The sequence below is a fragment of the Nyctereutes procyonoides genome, unplaced genomic scaffold, assembly GCF_905146905.1.
Source record: "Nyctereutes procyonoides isolate TBG_1078 unplaced genomic scaffold, NYPRO_anot_genome, whole genome shotgun sequence".
In the NCBI taxonomy this organism is placed as follows: Eukaryota; Metazoa; Chordata; class Mammalia; order Carnivora; family Canidae; genus Nyctereutes; species Nyctereutes procyonoides.
The window spans coordinates 13,234,974-13,262,863 of record NW_026575052.1 but is presented as its reverse complement, the minus strand read 5'-3'; the positions used below and the strand labels follow the sequence as shown (position 1 = coordinate 13,262,863).

At 36.2% G+C, this 27,890-nt stretch overlaps 1 protein-coding gene across 2 annotated transcripts in view; it reads left to right on the top strand.

Annotated features, from left to right (window-relative positions):
• EYA3 (EYA transcriptional coactivator and phosphatase 3) overlaps window positions 1–27,890 on the top strand; it is a 100,510-nt gene that overhangs the window by 32,206 nt on the left and 40,414 nt on the right. For both annotated transcript variants that reach the window (XM_055332041.1, XM_055332040.1), the window contains exons 2-6: window positions 2,297–2,395; window positions 10,324–10,367; window positions 15,441–15,520; window positions 20,173–20,239; window positions 23,390–23,526. In XM_055332041.1, coding sequence (XP_055188016.1) covers window positions 2,363–2,395; window positions 10,324–10,367; window positions 15,441–15,520; window positions 20,173–20,239; window positions 23,390–23,526 — 361 coding nt within the window. In that variant the 5' untranslated portion in view covers window positions 2,297–2,362. The remainder of the gene's footprint in view (window positions 1–2,296; window positions 2,396–10,323; window positions 10,368–15,440; window positions 15,521–20,172; window positions 20,240–23,389; window positions 23,527–27,890) is intronic.

Genomic DNA, 27,890 nt, shown 5'->3' with positions numbered 1-27,890 from the left:
TCAACTTACCATAGAATTTGTCTTAGGAAAAATAGAGAAATTGTTCATTTTCATTATAAAATCACTATAATATTGCCATATTTCTAAAAAACAAAATTCAGGATTTTAATATTTAGTTTTATATGGCTTGAGAATTTATTTCCCCACAATTAAGAATAGTATTTACCTTACAAAATCTGTGATCCCTTTGATCGATTAAAAAAAATTCTTCTTAAATGTTTATATTTCTTAAATCAAATAGTTCCTGTGTTTTAAACTTAAAGCACATGTTACTGAGTATCCTTAAAACAATTTTTCTTACCTTCTTGCCTGGAGGCAGATTTTATAACCCTTCCCCCATAAGAAGGAATATCCCTACCCTCTGCCGTGCTGAAAATCTACTAATTAGAGATTGCAGTTATTACATATGTCCTTCAATTAAGTAAAATATGGAATATTATCACTTTTTTGTTTAGCTAAGAAATGGTCATACAAAAATCCAACAAATGAGGTATTAAAGGCATTACACTTCCCTCATAATTTGGCCCTATTTTGTTCCTTCTTTTCAGATGAAATTCTATGTGTACCTTATGTACATTTAGACGATATTAAAATCCCATAACATAAAGACATTTCAATTTAAAACTAAAATAGATATAAGCTGGTAAAACATAAAAATGTTTCATCTTTCACAATTGTGAATCCGTTTCACGTCACATTGATTATGCTCTTCTGAGGAGAGCAAAACAAGTTCAGGCAAGATAGCTCCTGTGGGCTTTAGTTACTGCGCCCTGTAATTCTGCAGCACCAATTACCTGCGTCATGTAGTTGGAGAACTTGGCTTTTGAGGCTCTATGTATGAGCTACACGTGAGTATTGATCATCAAGTGGTTCTGACCTTTAAACTTTTTCTTTGACATCTAGGTCAGAGAATGGAGTAAAGCTGTGGTGGAGTTAGACAATTTTGCATCTGATCACTTGTGTGTTCCCTCTTTTTCCCCATTCTGGAGTGTGGCTCTAAAATAGTGTTTTGTATTGCATCAATATAGAGCAGTAGAAGGGGAGGTATATTGGCACAACTGAAGTTTTTCATTTCTCTTTACATGTTTTTTCTCTCTTCTCTTCTCATTATTTTAGCAATAAGGTTCTATACTTACCTTAGCTTTATATGTTTAATTACAGTGGTTGGTAGAAGTGAAAACAGGTGTGACCTTCATTAAAGGCGTAAGCTATCACGTCTGTTTTGGAGAAGTGTCGGTTTCATTTGTGTTACATAGAAGTGGAGTTTTATTTTTATAATGTATTTAGTTTGCTAATATCTACCTGTCTCTTTCTTGCCAGCAGGCCACCATAAGATGTTATTACTTGTAAATGTGGGGCTTTGAGTCCTCTTTTTTTCTTTTTAGTTTGAAAATCAGGAAAGGAAGAATAGGGTCTGAGAAGGTAAAGAGTTTGCTTAAAAATTGACTAGGTAGTGGGGTGCCTGTGTGGCTCAATTGTTTAACTGTCTGCCTTCAGCTCAGGTCATGATCTTGGGGTCCTGGGATTGAGCCCAGAGAGTCTGCTTTTCCCTCTCCCTCTGTTCCTCTCCCCTGCTTGTGTGTACATGCACGTGCTCGCTCTCTCCCTCCCTCAAATTGACTAGGTAGTATATTTAATGGAGCTTGTTATTTCAGAATAAAATTGGGTCTTAGTTTTACATGATTTTTCCTTAATTCTAAAATTCAAGGTTTTGCTTTACTTATTTATTTGCATTATTAAAATAAACCCAGAGGAATTTTCCTTTAAATTAATTACATATATACAGATAGTTGGTTGTGAAAGTATTCAATTGCTATTCCAATTTGTCCTATTTAAAGTGATTCAGTGTGTCTGTCTGTGTTAACAGTTATGTAAATGTTCCACATTCAAGCAGGTTAGATGTTATCATAACTTATTGACTTGCTATGCTAGTTTTTATCATTTTTTAATGTAACAATAATCCTAAAAATCATGTTTTAGTTATCTGCACGTGGCTGTCATTATAAAATGTTTAGTGCATTAGGCACTATAGTAACCATGTTTTAAGTACAGCAGAAGGAGTTCCACGTGTTGGCTTTTACAAGGTAGTATAAAGGTCATTGTGTACACCTATCTTGACTTGGTGCAGCATGTCAATTTTGAAAAGCCACGTGCAGGTTTGAGATTTTGAGATTGGGATTCACGTAGAAAGATTGGAGTAACAAAAAGTTTTAAAAAATTATTCTCTGATGGCCTCAATGATAATGCTTTAAGAGTACATAAAGCTTTGAATCCCCCATCCCTTTTTTTTAAACAGACAGTGAAGACTGCTGTGACAGACACAATCCAGCCACATAAACGATAGAAAGGAATACTGGTCCTCATGGAAGAAGAGCAAGACTTACCAGAACAACCAGTAAGTGTCTCCTTTAAGTGTCTCAATTAAAATTTTTTTTAGAAAATCTAATTGTAAGAGATTTTAAATATTACTGTTATGCTACAAGTTAAAATTAGAATAAAAATAAGGAAAAGACTTCCTAATACTTCTAAGAAAAAGGTGTTATATTCTTAAAATTCACATTTTGTTAACTTAATGCTAGGGAGTCTGCTTAGAAGATTCAGCATTACAAAACAAGTATTGTATTTGGAAATGTCATTAAAAAAGAAAAAAACACCAATGGCTGTTCTTACAGTTTTTAGAAAATAAAAGAAGATACCTATTTACCAGGAAAACAATATATACCATTTCTGCCAGAAAACTTAGTTTTATCTTTACCTAAAGTTCTCTGATTGACTTAATTTTTCAAAAAACAGTAGTTGAAAAAAAGTATAATTTGACTACTAGCTGATTGTTAAAAACGGGTAAGACCCTAGAGTCTAGGTTAGATTCTTAATTTCTTTGAAATATTTAATATAAATAAAGTAATTGTAAATGTCTCCATGTGATACAGATTTATTGCCTGGCCATGGCCTTTTGTTTGTTTGTTTTGCTCTATTTGTATTTTGAACCTTAGCATTAAAAAAGAAAAAAGAAAAAAAAAAAGTAAAGGCACCTGGCTGGCTCAGTCAGTAGAACATCCAACTCTTGATCTCTGGGTTGTGAGTTCAAGCCCCATGTTGGGCATGGTGCCTACTTAAAAAGTAAATAAAGTAAGTAAAATAAAATAAAATAGGAAAACAATAGTAATCATTCTTTTAAGATCTCTTTATAATAAAGAATCTTTTCCTGTTGTGTTGATTATTTTTCAGAAGTTAGATAAATTCTGAGTCAGCTTACTATCCTGAATGAGCCTCTTGAATATCATATTAAGAGAGAATGTAGAATGATACATGTTTACCTTTATGAAAATCCAACTTAGAAAAATTTGAATTTTGAAAGCAGATAATAGGGTATGTTTTTCATGTTCCGGATATATTCTTTAAACCGCAGAAGGATGGATACCTGCTTGCATGAAGTCCTTTAATACATTTCTAATACTTGTTTTATGTTGAGAAGTCATACTAATGATTACTTTGCCATTATTCTTTTAGCCTTCTCACTTAAGGTAAGTATAAGACTAGAAAGTCATACACATTTGGTAAAATGACCTTGAAACAGGAAATGCCATCACTATCCCTGATGGGGCAATGATAATCATGGATATCATCCTCAGCAGTGTTCTTAGGATATGTACAGTAAGAACAAATATAGCTAGATTAGAGACATTAAATGTACTAAAGAAAAGTATGTCATTTGAGTTTTTAGGGTAGCAAAACAGAGATCTAGTCAAGATAGAGGTCTAGTTTCAAGACTTACATGCTGACACACTATTGAAATAAGGGTATTGTTGTTAGTTACTCCTCACTTATTGAAGGTAATGAGGATTGTGAGGCTGACCTGCTGGTGATCATCTTTTCTGTTCTGCTTCATTTCCTTTCTGTTCTGTTCAATTTCTATAACATGATATGCAACCCTGATTGTTACTTAAGAAGGTGAGAAATTAAAGCATTTTATTGTATTTTTAAGATTTTATTTATTCATGAGAGATGAAGAGAGAGAGAGGCAGAAACATAGGCAGAGGGAGAAGCAGGCTCCCCACAGGGAGCCCCATGCGGGATCCCGGGACCTCTGGGATCACGCCCTGAGTTGAAGCAGACGCTCAACCGCTGAGCCACCCAGGTGTCCCAGATTAAACCATTTTATTTTTTAAAAAAATTTTTAAAAAGATTTTATTTATTTATTCATAAGAGATACAGAGAGAGAGAGGAGAGGCAGAGACACAGGCAGAGGGAGAAGTGGGCTCCATGCAGGGAGCCCGACATGGGACTCGATCCCAGGTCTCCAGGATCACACTCTGGGCTGAAGGCAGCGCTGACCCGCTGAGCCACCTGAGCTGCCCCGATTAAACAAACCATTTTAAAAGCAGATTTTCTGCTGACTCTAAATGGTGATTGACCCAGGGCATAATTTTTTTTTATTGACTTGTGCCTTAGTCTTAATTTATAAAGGTAACTGAGTGACAATATGGGGAGGTCAATGCCATTGAAAGAAAAGTTTAATGTTACAGTCCTTAGAAATGAAAGGCCATGCACATCACCCCAGGCCACAGGGGAAGTACCAGCGTCAGGAGACAGAAAGGAGATAGGGGAATACAGAAGACATGGTCTTTATTGGAGTTTCCACAGGCAAGGCAAGGTAAACAATTTAAGTTTCGTTTGAATAATTCTAAGAGCTTTTGGGATTTTGAGGCTATCACTAGGGGTCTGGTGTCAGGCTCTGGGGTTGATTGGAGCAGGGGAAATATTGACTTGGTGTGTAAGTAGCATAAAAGAGAAGGATCAGAGTATGGGCTCTGGATCACAGGGAGATGTACACAGCCTTGGCCTGTAGTTTGTCCCTATGATTAATGAATGCCTATAAAGTGTTAAAAATAATTAGAATGGGAAGGGTAAATATTGTACTTTGAGGAGAAAAGTCTTCACAGGCTGTAGTAGAGATCTAAAAATTGAGTAGAAAGAATGATTCTATCCCAAGTTGATGATAATAAATAAAACCAAGAGTTTTACCCTACTGACTGTTACCTGTATACATAGAGAGATGTTGGTGGGCAGTATTAACTGGAGTTATGTTATAACTCTTTTTGTCTTTTTGTCTCTTGCCTACTGAATTATCTTTTTGTTTCTCTACTACTTATTTGCTCTATCTTAAGCTTTGTTCAGGTCATTGTTGACAATGCAATGTAAATCCTAACATTGGGTTCTCTCTTTCACTCTCCCTTCTTGCCAGTCAATCCATAGTCTTCTGCAGTCAGAAATGATTCACTCTGTGGTCACCAGTTACTTTGAAATTACTCAGTCTCCTCCTTCTTCCCCCCATCCCAGCCTTCATCTTTTTCAAATACACTGAAGCAGTTGTATTTTCTAAACTGGACAATACTCTTGAAGAGTAAACAGGACACTAACCAGACTTGGTTTGGGGATAAGAGATATAAACCAAGACTGTCCCTGGCAAGGTAGAAGCACTTTAAAAACTCCTTCATGGCTGTCAGGGGTGCTTTCCAAATTCACATTTTGAAAGGATACACAGGGTAGGAAAAATTTTTAGAATAATATACAGTAAACTTAATACTGATTATTTCATGGAGGTGATGGGTCAGAAAAAGATCTTTTATTTTTTATACATATCTGAATGGTTTGAATTTTTAAAAATATGAGCATGTATGCCTTTTGTGTTTAAATTTTTAAAAGAAATTCCTCATACTTACTGTAGACAACAGAGGTGGCAGATGCTTATAGCCAATAGCCATAGTATACTCTCTAGGCTAAAACATGGAAAAGAGCGAAGCTTGGGAACAAAAAAAGGACTTTAAAAATTGTGTTTGCGGGATCCCTGGGTGGCTTGGCGGTTTAGCGCCTGCCTTTGGCCCAGGGTGTGATCTTGGAGTCCTGGGATTGAGTTCCAGTCAGGCTCCCTGCATGGAGCCTGCTTCTCCCTCTGCCTGTGTCTCTGCCACCCCGCCCCCCATGAATACATAAATAAAATCTTTTTTTTTTTTCATAAATAAAATCTTTAAAAAAAATGTGTTTGGGGCTTGGAGGGTAAAGAGAAGAAAGAGGTGGAACAGGTAGTAAGGAGAGAACCCCTGATTTCTTTATCTTCCCTATGAAAGAAGGTGAGCTGTAAAGGGTAGCATACCTCAATTTTTAAACATACTTTTTATTTTAATATGTATAAGCAAGTACCTAAGTTATTTCAAATGAGTTCTATTCTTCCAGACTTAACAGCAGTTTTATCTCATAAAACTAAAACTTTCAGACATCAATACAAAGCCAGCATTGATCATCTGAAAAATCACAGACTGAAGAAGTACTTGAAACAGAATGTGGATATTCTGAATTCATGTACTGTGTTACTAGCATTCCCTTACTCTGTTACATTTAAATTAAAGCAGGATTTTTTTATTTAAGCAGAGGCACAAATAGAACCCTGATTCATGAGTTTGCCAGTGGTTCTTTTTGTGTTATCTTAGGTCAAAAATAAGATTATATGTCATTTAAAAAAAAATAACAGCTTTGAGATACAATTCACATATTCATTTTAAAGTGTGCAATTTGCTGGTTTTTAGTATATGTAAATATACTAAACACAGTGTTTTTCAACCATCACCAAAATCAATTTTAAAACATTTACATCATTACAGAAAGAAACTCCATACATATTAGCAGTCACACTCCATTTGCTCCATCCCCTATAACCCTAGCCAACTACTAATCTAATTTCTTTCTAAAAATTTACCAATTTGTAGACATTTCATGTAAATGGAATCATACAATTTGTGATTCTTTGAGACTGGCTTCCTCCACTTAACATAATCTTTTCAAGGTTCATTTATGTTTTAGCATGTATCAGTACTTCATTCCCTTTTATTGTTAAATAGTATTGTATGAATTTATTTAGCATTTGTCATTATTTAATTTATCATTATTTTACCATTTTATTTATCCATTTATTTGTTTATTTGTGAGCATTGAGGTTGTTTACAATTTTTGACTATTTTGAATAATGCTGTTATGAACATCCGTGGACATATGTTTTCATTTCTCTTGGTTATATAGATAAGGAGTCAAATTGCTGGGTTATATGATAGCTCTATATATGTAATCTTTTGAGGAACAACTAAACTGTTTTCCAAGGTAGTTACATTATTTTACATTCTCTCGGTTTCTGGGTTGTATTGTTAGAATCCGTGATTCTGTAATCCAGTGACATCTCTGTATCTTTTTGAGCTCCTTTACCTGCCTGGAGTTCCAAGGCAGCACATGCTATCTATCTTTGATTTATAGGAGAGCAAAATTGCTCAAGTCAAGGCAAACAGTGGGCCATGGAAAGTAAAAAATTAGCTGATAACACATTTTCTTCCTCCAAACTTTATTTGGTAGATATGATTTGGGGAACATCTTCTCCATTTCTAGTATTACTTGTTCTTTTGTACTGGGTTGACCCTATAATAAATAAAAAGTGGTATAAAATTTGAATAGCCCTCTGATAGGGGCGCCTGGGTGGCTTAGATTGTGATCTCAGGGTCCTGGCATTGAGCCCTGAGCCCTGTATTGGGCTTCCTGCTCAGCAAGGAATCTGCTTCTCCCTCTGTCCCTCCGCCGCTCATGCACGCGCACCCTCTCTCTCAAAAGCTTTAAAAATTAAAAATAAAAAAGACCCTATGGTATTGTGGCATATTTAAATTTTTTGCTCCAGTGCCACTTTTTTTTTTTTTTTGGAATTTTAGAGCTAAGTTTATTACTGTGTGGTTTTAATAAAATTAAGATTATAAATTAGATTCCTCAGTGCTCCAGTTTTCTTTATATGGATGACTGTTTGGAGAAGGAGAGTCTTAGGGTGAGCTAAGCATAAATTCATCCCCACTATTAGAAAATTACATTATCATCTGACCTAATGTAAATACTGTCCAGGTGGGAAGGACAGCGCATTTTATAACAAAGGCATATATTTTGTCATTTGTGAGACCAGATAGTTGAATTTTTCTTATGTCTAACTTTGCAATTTCCAGTTAAAATGTCATCCATTATTTTCTTAAGTACCTCATTTGTCTCCCACCCCTTTCAGTGGGGTTATATCTTACAGTTGTAATAAGTTAAATGTTTTTGTCCAGGTCCGTATATCATCCTAGGACCCCTTGATCCTGATTGGTTTATGGTATCTTTTATCATATAGAAATTTTGAATTTTTGTATATTCAAATCTTTTTTATTTTATGGCTTTGGAATTTAATATGCTTAGTAAGACTTTATCTGCCTCACTGGTTTTTGTTTGCTCTTGTTTTTCTTCATATGCCTTTGTAATTTTATTTTTAAATTTAGAGGATTTAAAAATTTTTTGAATATAGTAGATACACCATTAGTTTCAGATATACAGCATAATGATTCAGCTACTCTGAGTTGTGCTCTGCTCACCAGAGTTGTAGCTGCCATCTATCACCACACAATGCTGTTGCAATGTGATTGACTATATGCTGTATGCTATGCCTATTATTCTTAGACTTTTTTCTTTTTTTTAAGATTTATTTATTTTAGACAGAAAGAGCATGAGCCGGAGGAACAAAGTGGAGGTGAGGTGAGCACAGAGCCTGACTCAGGGCTCGATCCTGACCTGAGCCAAAACCAAGAGTCAGACACCCAACTGACTGCACTACCCAGGCCCCCAGAGGGTTTTTTTTTTAATGCCCCCTTTTTCATTGTTTTATCTTGTTTGGTAACTATGAAAATTAAAGTAGCATTACATATAACATATGTGGCATGCCATAAGCAAGGAACCAAGAGTGAATTTGTCATGTTTTCTCATGAGGAATAGATGTCCATGAGAAATGTTATAGCCTTGTATTTATCTTATATTTATTATTTGCCTTATCTGAGGAACTACTAGACTGTTTTCCAGAGTAGCTTTTTTATATTATGTCAGTTGCTGAATTCTGTTGTTTGAACCCGTACTTGTGAAGTCCCTCTGTATCCTTTGAGTTCATTTACCTGCCTCTAGTACCAAGGTAGCACATACTTCCTATCCCTGAATTACAGCGGCACAGAATTGCCCAAATCAAGGCAAACAATGTCTGAGATATTAAATTTAATTATATTAAATAGCTATATTTCCACTTGATATTTTTGTTTAAAATTATTTAACAGAGTTTCTGCCTTTTGTTAGCATGAACTACTTTTAAGGATCCGTAATTTTGTATGGTTAAGCATACTAAGCATGTTTCTACTATGACTAGTTATTCTAATCAGAGAGTTCTAATTCTAACATCAGTTTCTTTCTAATATGAAAGCAGGAAAATCCACTAGTAGTGTTAAATGTTGATCATCCGTTTGTGGGTTAAACTGTTTCAGTGGAAATGCTTTCACCTCCAAAGGAATTAGAAAAGGTGAAAATCTGGAAGAAAACAGAACAGCATGCAGAATATTTTTTAAATTGCTCATAACCTGGGGCTCCTGGGTGGCTCAGTTGGTTAAGCATCCCACTCTTGGTTTTGGCTCAGGTCGTGCAGTTGGTTAAGTATCCCACTCTTGGTTTTGGCTCAGGTCGTGATCTCATGGGTTGTGGGATTGAGCCCTGTATCAGATTCCACACTCAGTGTAAAATCCACTTGAATTTCTCTCCCTCTGCGCGTCCCCTACTCATGTGTGCTTTCTCTCTCAAACTAAATAAGTAAAATCTTTTTAAAAAATTACTCATAACCTGGGGCTCTTGGGTGACTCAGTCTGTTGAGTGTTTGCCTTCAGCTCAGGTCGTGATACTGGGGTCCTGGGATTGAGCCCCGCAATAGGCTCCCAGCTTCATAGGAAGCCTGCTTCTCCCTGTCTCTGCCTCCTTCTCTCTCTCTCATTAATAAATAAATAATCCTTTAAAAAATTACTCATAATCTCATAAGAATTTATCTATATTTTTGGCATGCAAGTAATTTAGATATTAAGGCATTTCTGTTTAATAAATTAATAAATTAAATGATATTGGGATTGCCATACTATTTGATGACTGTTAAAATTTAAAACCAACTAGTTTGTATTCAAGTTTGAATACTTTATTCTGATAAACATTTTATCTTGAGTAGAAATCCTGGTAAACATTTTACCTTGAATCTGGAAAACACTTATTTCATTAAAAGAAAAGAGCTCATGTCAAAAACAAAGGAGTTCATCTCTCTAAAATATAACAAAAGTTAATTACATAAATCTAAGCAAAACAACATGCAACACTCTGTCTAATTTATTAGTTAATATTAGCCTGCCATTTAAATAGATGATTTCAAAAGCAGATCACTGTGTTGATGGCTTTGTATATTTATTTTTGCAGGTGAAAAAAGCCAAGATGCAGGAATCAGGAGAGCAAACTTTAAGGTATGTGAAGTTGAATTTCTTTTTAATGATCTACATAGAAGGTTTTTTTCACACACTGATTAGTAAATGGGTGCGTTTTGGGTTGACTAGTTTCCTTTTGAGTTTTTGTATCTCAGTCTTTACAAATTTCTTTTTGAAATTATTTGGTTTAAGATGAAAATTTCCTTCTAATAGGTTGTCCTTGAAACAAATATGTGCTGATATTTTCTTATTCAATAATATGTACTGAGCTCAGGTTATCTGTCAGCTACTGTGATACATGGAAGAGACATGACAATAAATGTTCTTCAATCAGATGTACAGTATACAGAATGGGAAGAATAAGCAGAAATAAGGGAAATCCAAGGGATTTTCTGTTAATTATCGAATGAATATGGGATGCCTTAATCATTAGCTTCACTCCCCTTAGACAAGGGGCAGTCTCTGTACCTCACCCTCTGGCTTCCAAAACACCATGGTTTTCTGTTTTCTTCGTTCTTCCTATTGCTTGTGAACCAGTAACTGTATCACCTGTGACATCTTAATTTCCAAAATCTTACTGTTAGGACCACACTTTACGTTCCTGCTCATTTATGCTACTGCCAAAGTAGCTATATATCTTCCTGTTCACTTTCCATTAAATGAGCTATCATATTTTCACTCTTAACCGTTTACCCTTCCCACAAAAAAAGACTTAAGTATTTTTCTTATGCTGTTTAAATTATAACATTTATTAATTTAATCAGTCCCTTACAAACACTTTTAACTCTCCTTTTCCCTTATGTCACGTTGCGTTAGCAAAACCACAGCCCTGGTTAAACCCACTATCCATTTATTCCATGCTATTTCCAATTACCTGAACTTTGTGAGAGAAAAACAGAAAATTGAGCTGATCGGTCTGTTTTCATTTATAATTACACAGGCACTAAAAAAAAAAAGAAAAAAAATTACACAGGCACTTAAACACTCTTGGTGGTCCAGCCACCCTTCCTGGTGTTTTATTCCCTAGTCTCTAAAGTTAACTTTCTTTCCTTCCTTCCTTTTATCATTCACTCCCTCCCTGCCTCCTGCTTGCTCCCCTTCCTTTCATCTCACCTCCCCTCCACTCTGTCCCTATCCACACAGTTGGGGATCTTGCTACCTAATTCAGAAAGTTAGAAACAATTAGATAGAAACTACCTCATTTACCTATAACCAGATATACCTATTTATCTGCTTCTCTACAATATTCCCTGTTACCCTATCCTCTCAAGTTATTCCCCTGCTTATATGTAAGGCTAATCCTTTCAGTTATATTATAGAACCTACCAACTTCATCTTTTCCGGCAGTTATCCCTTCTCTCTCCTTCAGTTTCTTTATTATGATAAAGCATACATAAACATAAATTCACCATGTCATTCATATTGCACTGACACTGTTCTGTAATAATCACCACCATCCGTCTCCAGAACTTTTTTCATATTCCCCAACTATTCATTAAATAATAGTTTTTCATATTAGTGGAATCATACAGTATTTATCTTTCTGTGACTGACCTGTTCTACTTAATGCAATGTCTTCAGGTTCATCAATGTCAGCAGGTGTCAGAATTTCCTTACTTTTTAAGGCTGAATAATATTCCATTATATGTCCATACCTAATTTTGCTTATTTGTGTATTGGTTGATTATGTTGATTATTGACAAAAATTCTACTGAATGAGTATCAAGTATTTGTAATGCTCACTTTTTGGAGTTTGAGTGTTCTTGCTTTTTGGGGGGTAGAAGTCATTTTATTTATTAATTTTTTTTAAGATTTTATTTATTTATTTGACAGAGAGAGAGTACAAGCAGGGGGAAACAGCAGGCAGAGGGAAAAGCAAATTAGGCAGAGGGAAAAGCAAACTCCCCGCTGAGCAGGGAGCCCAATGTAAGGCTCTAGCCCAGGATCATGACCCACGTCCAAGGCAAACAATGACTGAGTTACTCAGGCACCTTGAAATCATTTTATTTTAGAACATCTTTTTTTTGTTGTTGTTGTTCCATCATGCACACACTGTTAAGTAAAATTTGTGTTTATATAATTAAAAATAATTAAATTTTGAGACAGTACATAATTTTCCTGGATAAAATAATTTTTTTAAAAATTTTTTTTTATTTATTTATGATAGGCACACAGTGAGAGAGAGAGAGAGGCAGAGACACAGGCAGAGGGAGAAGCAGGCTCCATGCACCGGGAGCCCGACGTGGGACTCGATCCCGGGTCTCCAGGATCGCGCCCTGGGCCAAAGGCAGGCGCCAAACCGCTGCGCCACCCAGGGATCCCCTGGATAAAATAATTTTAAATGTTTAACAAAGTGCTGCTTAATTCACTGTTTTGGCACTTTTGTTTCTTTTTCTTTCTTTTTTTAAGATTTATTTATTTGATAGAGAAAGAGCATGAACAGGGGAGAGGCAGAGGGAGAAGGAAAGAGAGAGAATCTCCAGCAGTCTCACCACTGAGTGCGGAGCCTGACATGGGGCTCAATCCCATGACCCTAAGATCATGACCTGAGCCAAAATTGAGAGTCAGTTGCTCAACCGACCACCCAGGCATCCCATTGACACTGTTGTTTCTATTGAATCTCTAGACGCTCAGTGAACTATGTAGGGGATTTTGCTATAATATAATATTCCAGGACCATAGGATTTATACCATTATATCCTAGACTATAAAAATATACCTTCTAAGTTATAGGGTCTAGAAATAGTCCTTCAGAAATGGGTATAACAGTGAACCCCAGACTTATCCAGGTACACATAGAAGACAAAACGGTCATTGTAGTCAGGAATAGAAGTTCTTGTCTATTTTTATACCGTTCTGCTGGGAATCCTATCTAAGGCATGAAATGGAGCCCAGAAGTCTGTATTTTTACCAATTATTCAGGTAATTATAATAATAGACCAGTTTGGGAAACATTGATGTAACTGTTTAGTATGATTTCTTACCCTTACCCTTCAGTTTTCATAGTCACATCTTGGTTAGTACATTAAACGCTATTCCAAAAATACAGCCATTTGAGTAAATAGATAAACTTTATCTGGGGATTTAGCTTTAAAAGTTAATTACAGGGGTACCTGAGTGGCTCAGTCAGTTAAGTGTCTGCCTTTCGCTCAGATCATGATCTCAGAGTCCTGACCCATCGAGCCCCAAGTTGGGCTACCTGCTCAGTGGGAAGCTTCCTTCTCCCTCTCCCCTTCCCCCTGTTGTGCTCTCTCTCAAATAAAAAAAAAAAAATCTTTTTTAAAATAAATAAATGAGCAAAAGTTAATTACAGAGGTGCCTGGCTAGCTCAGTTGGTAGAGCATGCAACTCTTGATCTCAGGGTAATGAGTTCAAGCCCCACATTGGGCATGGAGCCTACTTAAGAAAAATAAATAAATAAATGTTAATTACAGGGGCCTGACTGGATTGGTCATAAGGGCATGTGACTCTGGATCTCAGGGTTGTGAGTTCAAGCTCCCACTGAGTGTAGAGATTACTTAAAAAATAAATAAACTTGAAAAAAATAAAAGTTGATTACATTTGAGGAAAAATTGTTTGAACATTGAGAATATACCAGGAAAAAAAATCTTGATTTTATACTTGAATGTTACAGGTCCATTAAGAAAAAAGAAGAGAGCTTTAAGAATTTTGATGCTGTGTATTTTTTTATAAGTAACACTTCTTTTAAAAATTCTGCTGTGTAGAAACTACTCTTACCTTTTATTAGTGAGTATTAACTTTGGAGATATATGGAGCCTCTGGTACAGTGCTGTCTACTTGTCCCTAGCATATACATTAGCAAAGCAGATTTCTTTCTAAGGAAAATTAATGTGAGAAGGATGCCTGGGCTGGGGAGAAGTTGTAATATAATAATCATGGCTATGGTTATATTGTATTTACTCTGTTCTAGTCTGTAAGTACTTTTCACATATTAACTCATTAATCTAACAGCCATATGAGTTAGGCTCTGTTATTGTCCCTCTTTGACAGTTGAAACTGGGGCACAAAGAAATTTAACCCAAAGTCATTAAGTGAATTTTGGCAGAGTGGAATATAATTGTAAGCAGTTTGGCTCTGGAATGTGTACCCTTAACCATTATGCTATCCTAGTAGTTGAGAAGATAACTGGAAAGTAGAAAGTAAAGTAGAAGGAAGAGGGAGGACATTGGGAGGGATGAAACTTAGTAAAATCTCTATTCCAGAATTTCAGTGAGAATCTTACCATCATTGAAGTGTCTAACATAATGATTTGTACCCCCAATTTTTGTGATTTACCTTTTTTAATTTCTCTGAATTCTCCTTATAGCTTAAAAAAAAATAAAGATATTGCTCAGTCTGGGATATGATAACAAATTTAAAATTTTTTTTTAATTGGAGGAAAAGAGAAATATGGTAGAATGAACCATTTTAAGGTTCAGAATTCCCTTCTTGGAAGCAAGCATGTGTAATTTGAAAAAATTTCTCTAGTAATTAAGAAAACCACTCTCTGAAATCAGACATCTCCCTGCTTTCCTGTGGAACTTATGGAAACAAAGTAACAGCGCCGGTTGGTTTGGTTTTTTTGTGTGTGTTGTTTTTTGTTTTTACTACATGGTCTTTAGGAAAACTCTTGACTTGCCTATGACTTACTTGGAATTTCTTTTTCTTCTCTCTCTCTCGTTTTTTTTTAAGATTTTATTTATTTATTCATGAGAGACACAGAGAGAGAGAGAGAGAGAGAGAGAGAGGCAGAGACACAAGGCAGAGAGAGAAGCAGGCTCCACGCAGGGAGCGTGATGCAGAACTTGATCCTGGGACTCCAGGATCATGCCCTGGGCTGAGCCACCCAGGGATCCCCCCGACTTACTTGGAAGTTGTGAGTGACATGAAAACAGAAAGGATCTAGCGATATGAGAAAGAACAGTCAAATATTGAGGATACTAGCCCTGGTCCTAACTCTTCAGATAGCTGCTAAAAACCAAAAATGATACAATGAAGTCTTACTTTGCCTTTTACGTGTACAGCCTAGGAAGAGAAATGAATTTGATTTAATCACTTTTAGCAATATAGCAAGTCCATGAGGGACTAATGTATTCATTTTGGTTCTCTCAGCCAAGTGAGCAGCCCTGAAGTCAGTGATCAGAAACCTGAAACTTCAAGCCTTGCTTCAAACCTTACCATGTCAGAGGAAAGTAAGTACTGTATTCTGTGTACTCCTATAAATGGATGATGCTCTTCTTTTTGAATTGTTTTTCACTAATTGCCTTGTTTGCCCCATATATCCAGAAGCCTTTCCTTTCTCTGTGTGTGTATGTGTGTATTCTTGTGCTTTCATATAAGCTTTATTGACATACCAGCTGAGGAACAAAATCACATGGAATCCATGTACCTGAGGAGTCACACTTGGTGAATTTATTTTTGTTTTGAAGTTGGATGTTCTAAATGTTAATACTGCCTTACTCAAAATCAGAAAAGTTTGTGGGCCAACCACTAACTATTCCTCCAGACGCCTTGATGTCTTCCCACCTTTCTAATAATCAAATGATTCTCTACCTGTCCATCTATGCCAAAAAAGAAAAGTAATCCAGTAAGAGCCCAAGATTGATGGCCCTGGGAGAGATCCAGCCCAATAAGATACATCATCCACTTACCAATCTACTTTCTCCTATTCAACAGATACATTCATATAATAGACAAAAATTTGTAGAGTGTTCTGGGTTTTTTTTGTTTGTTTTTGGTTTTGGTGTTTTTTTGTTTTTGTTTTTGGTTTTGTTTTTTGCAGAGGTGTCAAGTTTCTCTAGCATACACATACTACCCCAGATTGCCTCTATAGGACAAGTAGTTCTCCCTGAAATTTAGTGCCCTTCCATATTTCACCAAATAATTTAAAAGAATAAGTTTGTATAAGACACTTTTTAAAAAGACACTTGTTTAGGAGATTTTTCTTCTCTTAAGGTGGTCATGCTTAACCTGATATAATTCCATGTATTAGAAAATGCTATTATATCTTTAAAAAAAAGGAAGGATGGAAGGAGAGGAGGGAAATGGTATATCTTAAGCTATATTTATTATTTCCTCAAAAGTACTATTCTGTTGGTTCTCTAACTTTTAGCATACTTAAGAATCATCTGAAATGCTTGTTTGCAATGTAGAATTCTGGCCTCATTTTCAGAGATTATCATTCAATAAATCTGATACACAGAATCTGTATTTTCAAGAAGATAGCTTGGTAATTCTGATGCATAGGAGAAACTATTCATGCTATGGGAAACTGCTATAATCAACGAAAAGTCTCTCTAATATTTTTTAATGTGCCACTCATCCCCGGGAATTATATATTCCAGGGCCAGGAGGTAAATTGAATCTTCTTGCTCCTTCCAAATCATTTCTCTTTCTCTTTTCCCTCCAAAAACTCTAATTCCTTTGAAATTATATTTATGCCTCCCCTACATTTCTTTTTACCCTAGACTGAACTACTGGTCATTTTGTGCTTTAAAGAGTAGGTCTTCTTTGTTTTCTTCTCCATCCAAACCCTTACTGTTCTTGGTAATTTCAAAATCCATGTAGATGACCTATCAAATACCTGTCGTCATATCTGTCTGCCTTTATATCCCTTCTTATTCAGCATAGATTCTGTGGCTCTTTATTATAATTACTCTCTTATAAATACCCTCGAAAACTTTGCCTCTAGTACTCTTCTTGTTAAACTCCAGTCCTAATTTAATCTAATTTAATACAACTCTCCATCTTCCCTTTAAGTGCATTCACATAGCTAAACATTGGATAAATATAAACTGAGCTGACTTACTACTCACAAGTCCTCAAATAGGCACCCAGCATGCTTGGAAATCCTATTACATTTCCTTAATGAATTTTACCTTTTGATATTTAAAACTTGATGCAAGACTCAATCCCAGGACTCCCGGGTCACGTCCTGAGCCAAAGGCAGATACTCAATCACTGAGCCACCCAGGTGCCCTACCTTTTGATATTTCACAAGCACAAGAGTACCCATATCTTCATTCACCTTTCCTCATTCTTAACTGATGGCTCCATCACAAATAGAAGTTGTCAGACAAGAAACTCCCTTATCCTCCTTCCACCACCAAATCTGCAAGCCTACCTGTGTTTGTACCCATGTTTTCTTGCTTCATTCTCATCAGGATGAAAATAGTATTCTTAGTGCTGCCAAAGGTAAGACATTTTATTTGGGTTCCATATCTAACCCCTTCTTACCTTCCCCAAGGACTTTGGTATTGTAGTTAATTAAACCATTCCTGCATCACCACATTCTTCTCTTCTTAATCCTTCCTGTCAGAAAAGAGACATGACACAATATCTGCCATGTTAAAACACAAACAAAATCCTCCTTTGAATCCACATTCCCCACTAGTTTTAGACCTTTCCTTTGTTCCATGACCCATTGGAACTTCTGGAAAGAGTTGCCCTTTCTTGTTTTCTTGTCTTCTATTCATTCTTCAGCCCTCTCAAGTTTAGCTTCTATCACCACTCTTTCAAGGAAATTGCTCCTAAGCTACTTGCAGTTACTGTGAGAGTACTAGTTCTAGTGGATGTTTCTTTCTTCTCATATTCTGCCTCTCACCACTTTTCCTCCCACCTTTCTCTTCTGTTGGCCCTTCTTCCTCTGCCTGAACTCTGAATGTTGGGCCTCAGGATATATTTCTAGTCCAGCATCTTTTCTTTTTCTTTATCCTCTCATCCACTACATTACTTTACATATTGTATACATTGTTAATTCCAAATTTGTATCTCCAGTCTGACTTCTCCCCCAATTTCATTTGTGTATCCAACTGCCTATTTGATAAATCAACTTTAGATATTTGAAAGTCATACTTAAAATGTGTGAAAGCTTTTTATTCCCTTAGGCCCCATCAAATCTCTTCTTTTCCCAAACTTCTCCATCTGAGGAAGTAGTTTCACTGTCCCTCCAGTTGCTCAAGCTGAAAACATAAAAATTATCCTGTATTCCCCTGTCTTCCTCATTCCTAATATGCAGATTTGTCAGAATGTCCTGTTAGTTTTATCTCCAGATTGTATTTCAAGGTTGTGCCTCATCTTCACTACTACTATTCTAATGTTATAGCAGATTACAGATTATGTCTTGACTGTTTATAATCCTTTAATGGTTCCTAACTACTGCAAAGATAAAGCTTCGTTCATTCTATAGAGAAGTAAATATCAGCCTAAGTCTCCCAGCATGTTTTGTCGATCTCTTCTACAATTAAATCAGAGGAGAAGGATTTGTGGGTTCTTTTTTTTTTTTTAAGATTTTATTTATTTATTTATTCATGAGAGACACAGAGGCAGAGGGAGAAGCAGGCTCCTCCAAGGGAGCCCAATGCAGCACTCAATCCCAGGACCCTGGGATCATGCCCTGAGCTGAAGGCAGGATGCTCAACTGCTGAGCCACCCACGCATCCTGAGTTAGGGTTTTTGAAAGTAGTTGTCAGCAGGGAAGGAACTGTCATGCAGAATTCAAATGAAGTTATGTTTTCTGTGATGGATGTGAATAAAGAACTTTAGACCTAATTGATCTCTCTTTCATTTTTGTCAAAATTATTATGGATGAATGTGATCTACAAATTTCCAGTAATTATTTTTAAAGACTTTGAACAATGGCAGTGGAAAGATCTTCTATGCTAAACTCACAGATATCAATTTTTCTTATTGTTGGGGGATCCCTGAGTGGCTCAGCAGTTTAGCACCTGCCTTTGGCCCAGGACATGATCCTGGAGTCTGGGGATCAAGTCCCACATCGGGCTTCCTGCATGGAGCCTGCTTCTCCCTCTGCCTATGTCTCTGCCTCTCTCTCTCTCTCTGTCTCTCTCTGTCTGTCATCAATAAATAAATAAAATCTTTTAAAAAAAACAGTGTCTTATTGTTGACCCTGAGTTGGCCCCTCATGTGCTCTTGACCACAGTTCCCTTTTTAGTTCACTCAGGAAACCCAGCTAGACATAAAGTTAGTTGGTTTACTCTTAATTCCTATTAATAGTAGAGCAACCTCCTTTACAGATGTTAAAGGAAGTTCTTGGACAGTTCAGGGATCTGGTACAAGTTCTTATGATATAACTCTGTCTACAGCATGAACTGAAATAGTGCCTAATGAATAGGATTTTGCTACCTGTCAGATTTCAGTAGAATATTTACAGATGAAATCAGTAGGGTTAAGCCTTCACAACAGCTATTTTAGATGAAATCATAGGAGTCAAAAGGATACTACCTGTGAAAGTCTCTCTACTTGATGGTTCATCAGAGCATCACATCATTCCTCAGATCTGTCTTTGCCAAATTTGAAAGCTATCTCTACAAAGCTGAAAAATAGTGGTACGGAAGCTACTTGCATCTTTTGCTGCATTGTAAACAGCAGTAGCAACAATTTTCTAATAAAACTGGGTACTTTACCCCCAAATCTGTCTTCCTGGTTTTTTTACTCAGAAGAGTAGAAGCACTGAAAGAATGAATAAGCTGAATAATGCAGTTTTTTAGATATGGATCTTGCTTTTTAAGTTTGCCTGTAAGCACAGTTAAAGCTTAGGAGGTTGTTTCATCTGTGGCTTTAGATCAGTGATGGATAAAGGTAAAGATAACTGGTGCTAACCTTCAACTCTTTTCCAAACCCCCCACATTGTAGCTTCTTTTACTGTCTCAAAAAGTCTCTAAACCCATTACTGTAAGAGAGGGATTTTCTATGGCATAGTCTTTCTAAATTTCTCATGTCCAAGCTGTTACTTAGTTTGAAAGACTCTACAGTGAGATATGCAATTTTCTCATTTCATTTTTGACATGTTCTAACTTTTTACCTGGTGATATCTTTCTTTCAGTTATGACATGCACCGATTACATCCCTCGCTCATCCAATGATTATACCTCACAAATGTATTCTGCAAAGTAAGTTCAATAATTATTTCAAAAATCTATATGCCTTTTTTCTAGGTTCGTTTCAAAATTTAATTTGATATTTTACTTATTAAGTCATTTAACTTAATTTCACCTCTTATTTTCTGACCCTACTCCAATTTTTTTATTCCCTCTAATCATAGAGTCTCTGTAACATACTTTTATTTTTTATTATTTTTTTTATTTTTATTTTATTTTTTTATTTTAAATTTTTTATTTATTTATTTATGATAGTCACAGAGAGAGAGAGAGAGAGAGGCAGAGACACAGGCAGAGGAAGAAGCAGGCTCCATGCACCAGGAGCCCGACGTGGGATTTGATTCCGGGTCTCCAGGATCGCGCCCTGGGCCAAAGGCAGGCGCCAAACCGCTGCGCCACCCAGGGATCCCATCTGTAACATACTTTTAAAAAGTAGATGGTTGCCTGGGGTAGATCACTGTTACCCATGAGCTTGCTCTAAATGACTAACCACTGAGGGCAGCCCCGGTGGTGCAGCGGTTTAGCGCCGCCTGCAGCCCAGGGCTGATCCTGGAGACCCTGGATTGAGTCCCACGTCAGGCTCTCTGCATGGAGCCTGCTTCTCCCTCTACCTGTGTCTCTAGTGTCTCTACCTCTCTCTCTGTGTGTGTGTGTGTGTCTCTATGAATAAATAAATTTTTAAAAAAATAATAAATAAATAAATAAATAAATAAAATAAATAAATAAATAACTGACTACCCACTGAAAATGAAAAATACTATTCGTGATCAAAGCATATCACTGATTGACCTCTGATCATTCTCTCTTTCCTCTACCTTGCTACATCAATAAACACAGCTTAAGCCAGCCTCCTAGTGGGACTTCTCAGCCTGATCTATGTTCAGTTTCTTGCTTTAGGAATGCCCTCAAAGTAGAATTAGGCTTCAAGTTAGGCATAGCAGGTTGAAGTCACTAAGAGCAACATTTTGGGCCTTCAACAGGTAAGATCAGCATTTAAGATCTACAAGCTAATCATCTCCAAGATGAGCAGGTACAGAACTGAGTGTATGCCTATCAGCTGTTCATTGATAAAGAGTGAGCCTGCACATTCATCGACACATGAAATGTGTTTATTAAATTAGAAGGTATTCGCAAGTGCTTACATAGGCAAAACACAAAAAGGAATTGGTAACAAAGGTGACTGATACCTGTGGAACTGTTATAGAAAGAAAACTGGCATTTCTTTTTTTCCTTTTTGTGCCCACTTATACCTTTTGAATTTTTCATCAATTAAAAATAAAAGTCAATTCAATGAGGTCTCCAAGTTCTAATCTGGTATTTAACCATTAATGGCCCATCTTTGGGCCATTTTTTTCTGTGAAATGATTGAATATGTTCTTTGAGATTATGAAGGAGATAAGAAAATACTTTGAGCTATAAAAACACTGTAGGAAAAAGAGATATTATGATTTTTTTTGAGATTTTATTTATTTGAGAGAGATCACAGAGATAGAGGGGGAAGGAGAAGCAGACTACCCACTCAACAGGGAGCCCGATGCAGGGCTCTATCCCAGGACTCTGAGATCACAACCCGAGCCAAAGGTAGATGCTCAAAAGTTGAGCCATCCTATGTATTATGATCTTTAACATATCTGGAGATCAGTCCATTTGAAGTCACCAGGATTTTAAATTATTCCCATGTAACTTAATAGCTACAATCTGAGCTATTTCTTCTTCTTAGATCTGGCTAAGAAGAATAGATAGGAACATCAGGCATTTCCAGATTCGTTTGCCTATTCAAAAAAATATTTTCATACCTGTTGCATTCAGGACATCCCCTCATTAGCTATGCCTTCTATCTCAATTCAGACCTCTTTAGCATTTATGCGAACCATCGCATTATAGCTGTTTTTTAACTGGACCTCTCCTTCAACTTTCTCCCACTTCTAACCCATTTTACAAAGCAGTGTCAAATTAATCTTTATTCAAGTACAGCTCTAATCTTGTCACTCTTTGCTCAGTAATTTCAGTGACTCCCAATTATTTCAGATTGGTCTGAACCCAGCCTGGTATTCAAGGTCTTTGCTGTCTTTTCCTTCTCTTGCTACTCTCCTTCACTTTATATAATCCTTTAATATAATCTGTGCTACTTGCAGGCTAAAGCCCTTCTTTGCCTTCCTCTGTACCTTTACCAGAGTTTTTCTCTTGACCTTGAACACCCTTTCTTTCTCATTTCTGCACATCTTATCTGCTCAGCTCACATAGTACTTCCTTATAGCTTTCATTCATTTTCCTCTCCCCCAAAGCTGAAAAAAAAAAACGTTTTCCCCTTCTGAAACATTCCTTCTTCCCAATATTTTATTGTTCTGATTTACGTGGTACACAAAATGCTTACAATTTTAAGTACAACATAACTCACCAAATAACCGGTATCTAAAAATTCAGTGCACAAAATGTGGGACCATTTTATTGCATGGATGAAATGACCATGTCATCTAGTTAAAGTCCCAGAAGTTTCACTACTAAAGTCAAATTCCCTAGCTAAACCTGATAGGGTTGGCTGCAACCAGTGGCATTATACTCTGGCTTAAATATCCATGGGGAGATTCTGAGCCCTGTCTGGGACTTTTCAGATTTTATTAGTTACCTGGCTCCTGTTTGGTAGGCTTGATTTGGGAATATTGGAGCCTACCCTTACTCCCTTGTGCTTTGATTTATAGTGGTTGCTTGCCTTATCTCTACCAGCCTAACCCTCTCCTCAAGTCCTGCTTTCCCTCTTAGAACTTAAGTTTGGCCCAAGGGCTGGATGGAGAATAAGAGCCAATTGTGAATCTCTTTCTATCCAGTTTTCTGTTAGGGGTTCATTCTACAGGTAGATAAACAAGTTTATCTACAAGCTACATGTAACCTATCACAAATGGTTGTAACATAGTAATTGGACCTTGGGAGGGTATTTGGAACTATTAAATTTCCCATAAAAATGTTTCTTAGGTGATAGTAGAACCTGGAAAAGAAAAATTACTACTACTTTCTGACCATAGTAAGAAACATTTTATGTGGAAAGTTAGTCTCCTCATTGCTGATTTTTTTTTTTTTTTGCTTTTAGTGGTATTAGCTATTTCCTCTGCTTTTCATTAAAAATAAATCACACATGATAGTTTTTGTTTTCTTGAATTTTTCTAGACCTTATGCACATATCCTCTCAGTTCCTGTTTCGGAAACTGCTTACCCTGGGCAGACTCCGTACCAGACACTACAGCAGTCTCAACCCTATGCTGTCTACCCTCAGGCAACCCAAACATATGGACTACCTCCTTTCGGTAAGACATTCTATTATAAGCAGTTTCTAAGAGTGTTGATTTTATCCCTCAGAAACTTTGATCTTTGCCAAAAATCAAGTATGGCTGGCTAATCAGGAAGCTGAAAGGTGATGAGTTGTTCTTAAAGAGTGTCTATCTACTCAGTTACGAGTGTGATAGAAGTTAAGTGTGCAACTTTCCAACAGTATGTTTGATGCATGTTAAATAAAATCATAATTTTCAATACTCATTTGTTTATCTGCCACATTTTAGCTGTTTCTAAGGTACTAAAATCCTGAATGTAAAGCTTGGAATCTTTAAGTGTTTGGGAAACTCTTTGAGGAGTTACTATTATTTTCATTATATAAAACATGCTACCATGGTTAGATAAGCATAATATAATTTGAGGTGACTCAGTTTCCTGCTAAAACTTGGTAATCTATATATCCAGATAGAATATGCCTTATAGTTTACTCTCCTTTTTTTTGGTCAGTTTCACCCTCTCTTTCCTCCTTGTGCCCCAAACCAATCAGTTGTTGCTCTGCTGAACCAAAAAGTCATCTTAGAATGAAGAGAGTCCCCAATTTTATGAACCCTTATCTTGTGCATAGTTTTTTCTGTCGTTTTAGGTATGTTAGACATGAACTGTGAATTTAGGTTGATTTGCTAGAAGTCCGATTGAGACTCTTTTGAGCACTTAATATCTGTGCTGATTTTTCTCTCTGTGTGTAAATTGATAGATATATGCAGTGTGCTTTTATTGCCCCTTCCCTGGCTTCTTAGAACTGGTGTTAGAAAATTGAGGGAATACTGTATTATTTTCACATATGCAACATGTTAATAAAATTACATCTCTGTAGCCTTTACTGAAACTAGCTGCAAATTAGAAAGATCTTCTAAAAGGCCACCTCAGACTCTGGATGTATTAGTGTTGCTTCCTTTTGGTTTCTACATTTCTGTTTTACCTGGCCCATGGGCTAATCTTCTATGATAGTGACAGCTTTCTTAGTTTTATGCTTGTTAGCATGCCTTAGTTCCTGGTAACTACTAGAAACAAAAATGAGAGGTTATGTTTTAATGATACGGTAGTTGCTTTTGTTTGCCCATTTGCATGTCCATGCCTCCATGCCTGTCAGTATCAGCCACTATACTAAAATCTTAAATTTATTATATATTTAACCAGCCAAGACTGAGCAGTCCTTTTGGAAATAGAACTCTCTGTGAATACGTTTATGCTTCTATCTTTTTGCCTGTATCAAAATAATTTTTCAATAGCTATCTAGTAAAAGCTAGCAAGTATAAAATAAGTATATTTATATTGGTTTTTTACCTTCTGTTTTGATTGAAATTCATTATCAGTAAGTCCAGAGCCCTTTATGACATTGTTGAACAGGCGGTCGTTCCTGCTATTCAGTGTTAGATAAAATTCCTATTATATCTCTAATCTCAGATTATAAAATACCTGATGTAGTACTATATGCATATTATAGTGTCTTTTATGATCACTGCATTCCTTTGTATTAAAGAAAGAAAGAAAATTCTGTGTAATAGATCCTTGGTAAAAACTTGAAACTCTTTATATTGTAAAGAAGTATTGGTATTAACAGACTCTTATTAATCTGGTTTTGTTTAATATTTGGGAATGAGGGAGACTTGTTTCATAAATTCTTCTATCAGTATTTCAAAGAGAGAATCAGCTAAACTTGATTCTTAAGTAACATGATGCTTACTTGGAGATCTAGGTTGGGGTAATGTGAATGGTAGATGTGGCATAGTCTCAGATTTATTAAGGAAATTATAGATATAGCTCTTTTTTAAAAAGTATGTTCACTCAAGTATAAAACACTATTTCTTCTTGTGAAGATTTGGCAATTTTATCTTAGTGTTGCCTATTAGCACTAAAGTTAGATTGCTGGTCTGTTATTTTATTTCAGATGTAAACAGGGCTTCAGGAAATCTTGTTGTAATAATATCTAATGTTTATGGAGTACTTTATATACAAAGCAGTAAGCTGGGAACAGGTACCTCACACTTCACATTATTGTCTTATTTATTCTTCAGAACAGTCCGAGGGAGTGAGCAGTAGCATTATCCCTTTTTATAGATGAGGAAACAGGCTTAGAAGGATCATGTGACTAGCCTGAGGTCATACAATCAGGAAATGCCTGGGATTATAATTGAACCCTGGTCTGTTTAATTTCAGAAGTACTCATAAATTTAGTCTGTGTCTCAGGGTTGAATTTGAAATTTGAAAATATTCCTCCTCTTGATGAAAGGAGACAAGACTAGAGGAAATCTAGGAGGCAGTATATTGTGAGCAGTCTGTAAAAGTAAAGGAATAAAGATCATATTATTTTTAAGAGCTACATAGAAATGTAGTAAAATGGTAGAAAGAGGATTAGAGGGTCCACTGATCTCAATAAACATGTGAGAGGAATGGGGCACCCATTTTTCTTTAGGAGCTCATAAAAGATTACCTAGCTGCCACTATCCCAGCCTCTTTTGAAAGAACTCTTAATGTGAGAGAGATTTGGTAATACTGTTAAGAACCTTAAGGATCTTCATGCCATTTCCCCCAGCAATTTCACTTCAAGGGATTTATCCTAGGGAACTAATTAGAGATACAGAAAATTTTCAAACCAAGGTATTCATCAAGCATTACTTCTAACAGTAAAAGATTAGAAACAGCCTACATTTTTTAATTGAAAGGTGTCTGTTAAATTGCAGTGTATCTACAGAATGGAAAACTTAGAAATCATGTTCTATAAATAAACATTCTTCTTTTTTTTTTTTAAAGATTTTGTTTATTTATTTGACAGAGAGAGGGAGAGCGAGCACAAGCAGAGGGAGAGGCAGGCAGAGGGAGAAGCAGGCTCCTTTGGAGCAGGGAGTCTGATGCAGGGCTCGATGCCGGGCTCAATCCCAGGACCCCAGGATCATGACCTGAGCCAAAGGCAGATACTTAACCAACTGAGCCACCCAGGTGTCCCTTATAAATTGATATTCTTTAGAAATATTCAGCATCTTGAGAAAAGTTTATTATTAATTTCAAAAAGCAGTATGTAAAACTAAAAACAATATGGTAGTCCAAGTAGGTATTTTTCAAAAATGTACATAAAGAATAATTTGGAAGACAAATGTGAATGTTCACAGCACAGGCATTACAGCTTCGATCTCAGTTACCACAGAACCATGCAAGGTGAAGACACAGTTGCACTATGGATGGGTTTCAATTAACACAGAGCCATACAAAAGCAAGAACTGCCTATATATTTTTTCTGTGCAATGAGACTCTAGTTTTTTTCTTTATACTTTCTATATTTTCTTAATTTCCTATCACATACTTGCTTTATAATTAGGAAAAATACTCATTAAATTAGTATTTATAATAGCTCATCCCATTGAGCTATCAAATCAACAAATCAAGATATTCTTTCATGTGTTTTTTTCCTAAGCAACTAGTACTTCAGTTCCTAACCAAACTAATTTTTCTCTTAGGGTCCACTACTCTGATACATATTACTGTAAACTGAGCTGCTCAGATTAGTTTGGTTAGTGACTAACCAAAGATAAGGTATTTGTGTTGAGAAACTTGGGTAGAGTTTGTGGTAAGACCCCAGTGTGGGGGCATTGAGAGGATAGCACTTCAGAGACAGGCTTCATTTGCCACTGTTAGACCAGCTGTTGTTCCACACCACGCCCTTGGTGCTTAAAATGACTTGATAAGCTTTGTAGTTGTAGGGATAGAGCAATGGACTAGCAGTCAGGAAACCAGGATTTGGTTTCATCTTTACTATGGGCAATATTGCAGTACAGTCAGATCATTTGGTCATGCTGTCTGTGACTTGGAATTCTGGGGAGGGCACTTTTAAAGGAAGATGTTTATATGCTTGCAGAGCAAGGCTGCCGTGATGCTGGAGGCACTGTTCATATGGTCTTTTATTCTTCTATTCTTCATAAAATAATTGTATTTTAAATATCAACTTCATGTTTTCAGTCAAAAACATTCAAAATTACTATAAGTAGCCATTTTCCCACTTACCTTGGACATTTTGTCTGTTTTTTTACCTTATAAGGGCCAGTTTATAGATATTTTACATTTTGAAACTTAAATATATCTTAAATAATGAGACTAGTAAAACATTTTCAGGTAATACTGTTCTCATTAATAAGATTATACTTTAGTACAGTGTAATCTAAACATTTTCACAGATCCAACACCTCAGATTCAGAACCTATTTAGGAAAAAAATTACATTGATTACAATAAATCTGAAAGTTATTGTGACATTAAAATGGCATTTTGTTTACTAAAAAATGTGATATTCAACCACCAAGAATCATGGCACTGATATCCAAATTTCACATAAATACTTAAAAAATAAC